We start from the raw sequence: 11,319 nt of genomic DNA on the forward strand, positions 1-11,319 counted from the left end.
AAGAAGAATAAATCATACTGTCAAAAAAAGGTGATTACATAGAGTTTTTCATACACGTTTTTTTTTATAAGAACATCCAAATTTTTTGAATCCTTCGGCGGATGTTCTTATATACTAACATGTTCTTATTTTCACCATTTTGATGGTATTTTCTCTCCATTTTCATTAGAAATCGGGTCCACAAAGTCCATAAAGTATTAAAATGTTCTTAACTTGTTCTCAATTTTTTGGGTCCATAAAGTCCACAAAGCATTAAAATGTTCTTAACTTGTTCTCAATTTTTTGGCCATCGAAGGCTAATGTTCTTATATAAAGTTTATTCTCATGAAGAAAACGTGTATTAATTTTCCAAATTCTATATTTAAATTTTTTGAATGTTAACATCAACCGTATTGAAACCAAATTCATCCACATTCAATATGCTGAATTCAATCTTTTTAAACATTAATTTTTTAGTAGCCTGTCAAAACATTCAAGAAAACACAGGTTTCGAATTAAACTACAATCGTGAACATAACTATAACTACTGTCCGACTACTCATTTCCCCATGCTGAGTCCCCCCTCCCCCACTTTCAATGCTGGAGGGATGAAATTTGCAAGTTCCACCGACTCCGCATCAACACTGAAGATGGGGGGAGGGGGTGGACAAATAGTTATGTCCAGGATTGTCTAAAAAAAATAAAAATTTGAGCAGAGGTTCCCCTATGCATAATCAGAAATTTTTTTTGAAAAGGAGCCATGTTGTTTCCTCGAGGCCATGTGCGAATTCAAAATATCCCAAAATGCAATTTCGGCGGGAATCGAATCCGTTTTTTCCGATTTTCCCGAATTTCCCGATTTTCCCCAATTTTGAGTTTTTCCTGGTTAAAAGACCCTCGGCATTTCTCAAAAAAGCCTCTGGAGAATTTTTTTTCAAATTACAATTGCCTTATAAATCTGAACAAGGTATAACTATAAGACACCCCTGTCTCAGTGCCCCGGTGGAACCTTTTCCCTCAGTGGGGATGAAAATTTCTATCGAAATCCCAATGGGGATAGAAAATCTATTGTTTCCAGCTCAAAAATTCCAGTGGGGATGGTTTTGGAGTCCAATTTTTTCCAATCAATTTTCAATGGGGATAGAATCATAGAGCAAATTCCCAGTGCGGTTGAAAATGTAGGGTATTTTTTCCACCGGGGACGATTTTTTGGCCTATTTTTCCACCGGGGCGGGGGGTCCACCGGGTCTGCGACACAGGGGTGTTATAAGTATCTCTAAAGTATATAAAATATAGTATATTTACATTTTATAAGCATATATATATTTACAAGTATAGTCTGTTTGTTTTTTTCCTTTTTCAGATTAGAAATAAATAAGTAAACAGTAAACAAAAGAATGGGCCTAAAAAGACAAAACCCGAGAATGAACCAATTAGCAAACCAAAAGTCAACGATCAGAGAAGGGTATTTCTTATAACGTATATCAAAGCAGACATGAGTACATTCTCAACCCGTGAAAGTTTTTCCGAGCAAATAGTCAAAGCCTTTGGAGAAAGATTTATTGTTGAGTGGGCTTGCTGTATCGAGGATCATCCCACAACAGGTGGTAAGCACTTCCACATGGTCATCAGCTTCAACAGGTCTCTTCGATTTGCGCCTGTAAAGAAATATTTTTTTTTAAACTTTCAAAGTCTCGATTCATTTTAAGATCAAAAGCTTAGGCTATGTCGCGGCCTACAGGTACATTTCTAAAACAAGCCTAGTAACGAGGTACTTCATAGTGAAGGACACTCACCGGTGACACGGATCAGAACACCCCGAAAACCTCAAAGGCTATGAGCAAGTTCAGTCAGAACTCGGCCAGCAAGAAGGGAGGAGTTAAAAAGAAGTCAAAGGCATTGAAACGACCTAAGTTTATTGATGATTCTACTATTGAAAGTGGAAAAGAACAGGGGGAAAGTAATTCAAGTCTTTCAGACTCATTTGATTTGCTCGAGATTGAAGATGATGACAAGGTTTCAGACTCAGGCCAGGACAGCGAAGAAGAGAAGGAGGACTTTTTTGCACCAGACAAGCTTAAGCCTTATGAGGTATCCGAATTTCTAGTAAAGGAAGGCATAAGGTCAAGAACAGTCCTTCTGTATATTGCTAATGTACGCGCTAAGAATGGTGAGCGAGACCTTAAAGCGTGGGTTGTAGGCCACTCCACAAAATTTATGAATGAATTAATATCGACAACATGGGAAATGGAAGAGGCCGGTGCAATTCTTAAGCGAAGAAAGAAAACGCGCATGGAAATTCTTTATGGTGCTTTTCAAGGACCATGCGCTGAAACTTGTATCCAACACGAATGGCTGAGATGTGCAGTCAGCATCTTACAGTCAAATTCCGTAAAAGTTGATGTTTTTGCTGCTGCAATGCGTAATGCGCTTAAAAATGGAAGGGGCAAGGGAAACAATGTTTTGATTGTTGGTCCATCAACTTGCGGTAAGTCGTTCTTGCTCACCCCTTTGCAATTGGTTTACGACGCGGTTGCGAACCTGTCAAACACACAATATGCGTGGGTTAGCTTGGAACTCAAAGAAGTTGCCCTTTTAAATGATTTCAGATGGTCTGCGGAGTGTATTGATTAGAAGGACTTTTTACTTTTATTGGAGGAAGACACCGTGAATTTACCCCGCCAGAAAAATACATTTGCAACAGACCTCACCATTGAAAGGTCAAATTCCGTACCTTTTTTTTCTACAAGTATCCAACCGTTTGAATATGTCGGCAAAGGAAACTCAAAAGATCCTGCAGAGACTGCCATGATGTCTTTACTTTCACCAAAAAAGTTGAGAATCCCAGAATTGTTTTATCCTGTCGTCGCTGCTTTGTGGATTTAATCTTCAAAGGTCAGGAACTTGTTTCTTAAACAACGTTTAAACACTGTTTGTATTAATTTTTTAAACCGAAACACGATATGATTTTTAGATTATAACTTTGCGTTAATTTTTTTTATTATTGTTTTGATATGCGAAACACGATATAATTTTTGGATTATAACTTGGCGTTAACTTTTTTGTTCTCGTTTTGATATGCGAAACAAGATATAATTTTTGGATTATAACTTCACTTTAACTTTTTTGTTATTGTTTTGAAGCTAACCCTGCCTAGTGTTTAGAGTTGAAGTTAGCTTTTAAAAGTATCTTTTGGATCAGATTTTCAAGATGGGGGGAGGGGGTGGACAAATAGTTATGTCCAGGATTGTACTCACGCGAAAAATATCAAGTCACCACAACACCGGGTTGAGAAAATTTTGGAATTTCAGGCCCATACAGGGTCCTTTTTTTTCAAAAAAACGAGTCCCACGTAGGGTCCATTTTTACACACCCCCGTCGGCCGGCAAGGGTAGTACCCCCTCCCTCAGGACCACAGCCCACAGCGAGCGAAAAGCGTAGATGCCTTATCAAATGTTGATGGATGTTCTTATTTTTCTTTTTATTCATTCAAAAAATGTTTTTCTATTTATTTTGGATTCAACAAAAGAAATAAGATTGGGTGTTTGCCTTATCATTTTTATGTTTTAAGCTGTTAAAGTAACCCGGTATGCCAAAATAGAGCTAAAATTGATTGTTACACCGGTCGCACGGCTCCTTTTTGTTTTGTTTACTTGATTTTTTTTTCGTGCAAATTACATGGGATCAAAGCAAAAGCTTCGCAAAAATCTAATTAGAAATCTCTTGTATTGTGTTAGTTTAGATTTTCTCACGAAAAGCGCATAATAAAATTTCAACTGGAATCATAATTCCTAAATGTCAGCACGAGCTACCATGTCCCGTGAACAAATAATGATATTCATTTATTCGATGACGTCACTCATCATTTCCAAAGTGAGCAAAAACGGAAAATTTCCTTTGTTCTTGTAAATAACTATTGCATTATAACAAAAGCTTAAGAAAAGGCTTCCTGAGTTTAAAATGCTTATTTTATCCTAAATATTCAATAAACTAGCAATAACTTTCATTAAGGTGCAACCGCAGCAAAACGAACATAGAGTTGAATTTGCGTTCAAAAAGAATGATCTTAGCCCTACAGTAATTTTTGTTAAGAGTGAACTCTCATCTGAGACAAAATTCTTTCAAATGCTAACAAATGTGTCAAGGGAGTGATTTGCAGTCTACTTAGAGTGACACCCGTGCCTTGTCTTACAAATTTTTTATAAGAACAATTTCATAATCTCATACGAGGCTGAAATTTGGCCAAAACCTATGAACAAATTAAGAAGAATCTGAACCTCAGATTTCAGAAATTACTGAGAAGTACATGTTTCCATTTTAATTAATATTGACATTTAAGGCTGAAAAACTCATATAAATTTAAGAGCAGCCCAGCCAGAATCATATGACTTACTGGTTTTTCCTATAAAAAGCGTATATATCTGAAGATACTGCTCTTCATATGTTATTTTACTAATGTACACGTTTAGCAACATAACTGTTCGAATACTTTGAGTAGAGTAATATTTTTAACCTATGAAGAAGCGCTTAGTAACTACTAGTGGTATAAAAAGGGAATTTCCCAGAAAAGAGAATTTCCTTAGATTCATTCAACTCTCCAGGGATAAGAAAAAGACAAACTGACATTTCAAAATGAGTAATCAGATCAAAATAACTCCGGAAAAGTCTTTTTGATGATGATAAAACAATAGAGATAAGAATGCTACCGTTAAGCGGAACTAAAATACTGAAAACGCGCAAAATTATGAGATGTTTGCCCAACTTCCTTATGCGTGAAGCTATGAATACCATCCTCAGAAGCTTTAGGCTTCCTCCGGTGGCAATTACGGTTTAAACGATATATTTTCCATAAAAATCAAATTTGAACTGGACATCATATTTGTAAAAAATATTTAGGTGTCAAAAATTATTTCTTTTTGAAGCTAAATAAAAGTTCGGAATTTACATTTACATATTACATGCATATACATATTTATATTTAAATTTCATATCAAAAACTTTATTATTTCCAGGAGTTATTAACATAAATTTCACCAATGAACAGAAAAGCCCCCCCCCTCCCTCGTACGAATAGGGTTAAACGATATACTTAAGACGAACAAACTTTCGCGAGCAGAAACTTTCGCGAGGTTGAAAAATCGTGAAATTCACGACATTTACTTTCGCGAATTTAACGGAAAAATATTTTTCGCGAATCAAGACGTAAAATTGAGAATTTTCGCATGAAAAAATGGCTTAGAAGACAAATACTTCTTGGATTGGCTCGAAACATTCCGTCCTTTGACTTATTAGTATTTTAGCAGGTTAAAAAGTGCCATAAAAGTTACATTTTATTCAAAGTTTGAAGTTTTCCAGATTTTCTTTTTTGTCAAGAATTTTTCGCGAGCATAAACTTTCGCGAATGGCCCTTCTTAGAATTTCTAAAGACATTTGCTTTCGCGAAGAGGGCCAAAATTCAAGAAAATCGCGAAAGTTTCTACTCGCAAAAGTTTGTACGCCTAAAGTATTTAACATGAAAAATAAATTTGTACAGGGAAATGTGTCAATTTTTATGACACCTTAGTATCAACAATTTCATCGTGCTCAAGGTGTAAAAGTTTTTAGGTTTCAAAAATTAACTTATTTTGAAGCTAAATAAAAGTTAGGAATTTGCAGAAAATTTTATGTCAAAAGCTCTATTATTTCAGGAGCTTTTAGCATCAGTTTAACCTCCAAACAGGAAAAGCCCCCCCCCCTCCTTAGCTTAGCACGAATAGGGTTAATAATAATAAATCTTGTCGTAAGTCTTAAATATCCAGGTTTTCACGAAAAGAAGTTGCCGTGAATTTGTCGCAGCAAATGTTATTATGGAGTTTATTTCCGTAGCCATAAATTGCCGTGCGTTTATTTCTTTGTTCACTTTATCCCACTAAACTCGATCCAATCCTTTTTTGACACATTCTTCTACTGTCTATAGATCCGAAAAAAGGACTGGGACGGTTCTAGTGGGATAAAGCGGACAAAAAAATGCCTGCGCGCGTCAATTGGCGGCTACGGTCGAAAATGAGAATGTTATATAATTCTGCCATGAATCCATATTTCAGCAAGATTCATTGTCTGGTGTGGAGGATTTTGAGTTGCTATAATTTCATCTGCAAATTTCATACAAGAGATTGTCGTGCGAATACCTAAATCTCCCGTGTTTCCAAAAGTTGTTATAAGATTTTGATTATTGTTTGTATACAAAATGGTCTTGAGATCAACATTATCGCAACGGTTTTCGTGTACTGTATTAACGGTGTCTTGTCGGTTCACAAAGATGATGTAATTGACGAAGACACGGCTTTTAAAGACAGCTTTAATCCAATTTGGTTCAGTACCTAAGTTATGTGTACATGCCCATGTATCTTCGTTGCCATCAAATGCAAGAGATGCATAATATGTACCGTATAGTGTTGAAATTGATGAGTGATTCACGTGTTCATGAAGAGATTGTGCTGAAAGAGTTGAGTTCGAATTATACAGTTTACCCTCGCTAGTTCGAACTTAAACAGGGAATCTTATCAGTTGGAATTACAGAGAGATTCGGATTATAGAAAGTATATTAGGAAAGCGGTTTTTCCGCGTCGGGGACTGGAAGTAAGTTCGAATTGTAGAAAGATTCGATTTAAGGAATTTCGATTAAGCAAGAGTTTACAGTAGGTCATTATTAGATTACATGAGGGAGAGGTGCTTAGATGATGTGTGCAAGTCGGATCCCTTTTTCACACTCGAAAATCCGTCAAAGAGGTACAAATATCGTTGAAAACACTTGAGTAAGGGTTCCAAAATTCCAAAATTCCAAATTGGACTCTCTTAAGGGTAATTCTTAAAATTTGGACTAAAAATCTTGGCTGAAATTTTGTGGAAATAGCCCCCCAAAACTCTCTCTAACGGTGGCAAAAACGTCTGAAAAATACCAAAATTTTCGAAATTCAGTCTCTCTAAGGGTCGGTTTTCGAACTTTAGTTCTGATATGGTCCTATCATCTCGCAAACCTAATACCCCCTCCCCCGGGAGTTAACTCTGTTTTGACCTTCCACTATTCGATACGCTCCATCAATTTAGCCTCAGAACTTTAAACAAATGAGTTTTTTCTAAAAATCCTAGAGAGTCTTATCTCATTTTGAGCCTTCAGCCTCCCCACTTTTACGGTGGCTCCGCCGGCCCTGTAGCTGCTCCGAATTTTTCTCTGAGAAATCTTACCGACTGCGACACATTGATAATTGCCAACGCATCTGTCTTCACAACGTTCTGTGATTGCATTACAAGGGTTGTTATTTCCATTACTGCACCATGAACCCAACTAGAAAAGGAAAAAGAAAGTAAAACTTATCAATGCGAGCAAGTGAATATTCATTAGGGCTACGTTTCTTAAATACTCAACTTTTCACCAGACCTTTCTATTCGCAAATTTAGGCAAATCTTTTTTAATGCAATCCTGGACAAAAAGTTCCAAAAATCTTTGAACACGCTACCTTCTCACAAACCCAGTAGAATTTTTCACCCACTGGGGATAAAAATAACGGGTGAAAACTCAATGGGGATTTATCTCTTTAATGGCTGGGTATTTCGATTCTTTTGTTTTCAAGTCAGAAAATTCAGTGTGGATGGGAAAAAAAGTTAATATTTTGCAGTTTTGATTCGTTTATTTGGGTTTTTTCAGTTGGAACGAAAATTGGAGAATAAATTTTGGCCAATTTTTCCAGTGGAAAAGGGGTCCCAGTGGAAAAGGGGTCCCAGTGGAAAAGGGATCCCAGTGGGTCTGTGAGAACGATGTGTATGGACAGCTTCCAAATAAGCTCATGAACCCATTGAAGGGAGGAAATAAACTTTTGAAAAGTCTTCAGGCCTTTATTGGTTTGAGATTGAAAGTTCAATGAGTTTTCACCTTACGGATTTTCAAGAAGACATTTTGGGGGAGATTACAGACCTTTTTTGTCCCCGATTGTTTGCCCCACCTATCGTCCATTTGTTGGGCGTGGTACACACTTTATCGGAAAGGATTAGTACCGGCCCAATTTTTTTCGTTTAATGGCGTTCATTCAAGATTTAGGGGATTTTCTTACCGTAACTTGTTATTAAAAAAAGAACAACAAAAGCTCACCGTTTTCTTGTCATAATCCGTTTCAAAATGGTTCCATCCATTTGCTGGTGAAAATAGAGAATTTCCTGACGAATTTCTTCGTGCAGAATTACCTAATAATTCACAAGTCTCATTTTGTCTCATGAAATTCACTGATTGACAGGTTGGATGTAACATACATTTCGTTAAACATTTTCGCAGTGAGATAAAATCTAAAGTTTTGAGAATATCACCCAATAACCGTTGATGATACGTTATCTTTGAAAATTCAGCGTCATATTTACCGCATTCTGGTAACTTTAGAATGTTAGCCTTTACAAAAATGAGAATAACGAATGAGAAAAATGCTACAAGCTTCATATCATTCTAATCAAGTTTGAAAGGTGACAAGAAAGTGCATTTTTCGACAAGTTGTTTTTTTCAGTGACAAATCTTCAAGATATTTTTTTGTTTGTTGATTGAATAAAATATCAATAATTTATTTAGATCCATCCTTCTTAATGAAAAGAAATGAAATTAAATCAACGATTATAATCCACGAATACATCAATTCAATTTGTTTCCTTTTTAGGCAGCCATTTTATATTTGACAATCAAGTCGATTGAAGGATGAAGAAAATCTATCATCAATTCTGCCATTGAAATATTCTGATGTTGTTTGATACACGCTCTTTTGATTTCGCAATTGAAACCTCATTTGAAATTTGAAAACAAGTACCGCCAAGAGGCAAAGATAGGTGCATGGGTATTATTTAGACTTGGGTCGACTTCTGACTGAACTTCGCTTTTTTGATGATTTTTATGGCACTGAGTTCAGTGAAGTAGACTAGAGGATATCAAAAACAAATCAATGAAATATATTCTAAAACGGGCCTAAAATCCTACCAAATTTTTTGAAACTATAATAAAAACATGTAAATACCTCAAAAATTAAAAAAAAAGTCTATTGGTCATTGTTTTCTGTTTTTTTTTTCTTCAAAAAGGGGCTGGATCTAGTAGCATATATTTGCTACCACCTTAAGCAAAGCCAAAAAATGAGTCTGCCAAATTACGCCGGGCCACTTATCAGCGTCATTCAGTCTATCAATAAGCTATAATTGCCCCCAGGCTAGGTATTATTTAGCCTGGATATCCAGGCTGTAAACTATTTCACAGTCTAGTTCTGCTTTACAGCCTGGTCTCCCAGAGAGATTTGCATTCTCCAGATGAGAATGCAATCCGCTTGCTTGCGCTCACTTCGCTAAAGCCGTAAGGACCAATCTACACGGCGCGGAGCAATTCTGAAGCAAAAATAGGATAGTCCTCCACTTGCTAGCGAAGATAGAGCTTTCTATTACATAAAACATGAAAAAGAAGAAAACAGAGGCAAGTTCATTTTCAAAGAAAACATGGTTGGTCATGGTGGCACATGTAAACTTGTTTATGGACTTTTGTTTAAACTTTAGATTTTTTAAATAGCTTTAAATCTTGCAAGGCTCTTTTTTATTAACTTTTGTTTGGCCTGCCCTGGGTTTGGCTTAGCCTAGTTAACTAAGCCCGTATTCACAAGAATATGACAAACGGCTAATGGCAATATAGCGTTTTCGGCACTTTAAAGATATTTTTATATTAACGGATTTTAATTTTGCCTTGGAATACTGTTATTCAGTCACAACTTAACCATCAGACTTATCCAAGTGACTGAATCAAACTAGCTTAGATTTCTAGGCTAGGGTTGGCTAAGAAAGTTTCGGAAACATGGGTTTGCACTTTCATTCTCTAGGGAGACCAAGCTCTATAATTTTAGAACTTTGTATGTTGAGGGAGGTAAATTTTGTTTTTTCTAAAATTTTGAGCTTGGATATCCAGGCTAGGTATTATTAGACGGTAAGGATCGGCTTTTTACCTTCCCAAGGCTTTTTAAAATCCTCAGGAACACTGAACGTAAACGAACTACACGCTTTTTTTTTTATAAGAATAGTGTACTTTGGTTGAGGGTGAGCATTATTCTTATATTTCTATTGTTCTAAACAATAGGCCTATTGTTTTAAACCCGAAATCTCACCCTGATATTCTTATAGAAGTTATTCTTATAAAAGAAAAAGCGTGTACCGTAGGTATAAAAATAAAAGGTAGAAAAAGTACACTCTTAGGGTGTAAAATTTGAAAAATCTGGCCATTTTTTGCCTTAAAAGGGTTAGAATGGTCAAAAATCTTCTGCGAGGGTCAACATCATCACAACAGTAATGACGTCATCACAAAATTTCATATTTACCGCTGACCAGTTTAAAAAGTATCCTTCACTAAAATAGAAATTAAAGTTGATCAAATAAAGGTTTATCTTACTATACTAAATGATTTTATAAAAAATGTGTATAACACAAGATGGTAGCTGAGCTGTTGTTCTCAAATTTTACCAGGGGGTTGATTCGAGTATGAAAGAGGGATTTTGTGCAGTTTTAAGACAAATTTTTTATTGTTTTTCGAAAAAGCAGTTGATGATACGTCGTGGTTTTAATTTTATGTTTAAAATTTCATTTTTATCTATGATTTAGCGCGAAAATTAGCACTACCCTTCTGATAAAACCCCCGTCCAAAAAAGGATTTGACGTTCGAATCGAAGAAGCTCCAACAGTGACTTATTTTTTCGAATGCAATAATATTAATAATAATTAAATATTAAATTAAAACGTTACGATATATAAATTGCTTAAATTTTAGTTTTTTTATTTATTTTAATAATAATAATAATTAAATATTAAATAAAAATGTTACAATATATAAATTGCTTAAATTTTTGTTTTTTTATTTATTTTAATAACAATAATAATAATTAAATATCAAATTAAAACGTTACAATATATAAATTGCTTAAATTTTTGTTTTTCATTCATTTTAATAATAATAATAATAATTAAATATCAAATCAAAACGTTACAATATTAAATTGCTTAAAATACGTAGAGCTAGGAAATATATATCAAAGTTAAATAAAAAATTGAAATCCCGACACAAACAAATATAGTGTAAACTGATTCGCAATCATGTCGAAATAGCACAACCTAGCGGGTCATGCAAGCCCCAAAAGCATAAGCAAAAACAATGGAAAATACGGTTGAAAAAATTAAAACCAGAACTAGGAGAAGTACTAAAATCTTTGAAAAGGTAAGATTTCAAAATATTGTTATTTAACAAATCAATTTCATCTCATCAAAAGTCTATTTTTTTTATGATTAAAATACAGTGATTCTTTAACG

The 11,319-nt window shown here is 35.1% G+C and overlaps 1 protein-coding gene across 1 annotated transcript; it reads right to left on the bottom strand.

Annotated features, from left to right (window-relative positions):
- Window positions 1–5,715: 5,715 nt before the first annotated feature.
- On the bottom strand, window positions 5,716–8,508 carry LOC136797543 (uncharacterized). The gene is made up of 3 exons (XM_067054126.1): window positions 8,105–8,508; window positions 7,204–7,303; window positions 5,716–6,455 (listed from the first exon to the last, which is right to left on the bottom strand). Exons 1-3 carry the CDS (start codon window positions 8,441–8,443, stop codon window positions 6,031–6,033), a joined length of 864 nt encoding a protein of 287 aa, XP_066910227.1. The 5' UTR covers window positions 8,444–8,508; the 3' UTR covers window positions 5,716–6,030.
- Window positions 8,509–11,319: the final 2,811 nt, after the last annotated feature.

The sequence above is a fragment of the Clytia hemisphaerica genome, unplaced genomic scaffold (assembly GCF_902728285.1).
Source record: "Clytia hemisphaerica strain Z4C2 unplaced genomic scaffold, Clytia hemisphaerica genome assembly, whole genome shotgun sequence".
In the NCBI taxonomy this organism is placed as follows: Eukaryota; Metazoa; Cnidaria; class Hydrozoa; order Leptothecata; family Clytiidae; genus Clytia; species Clytia hemisphaerica.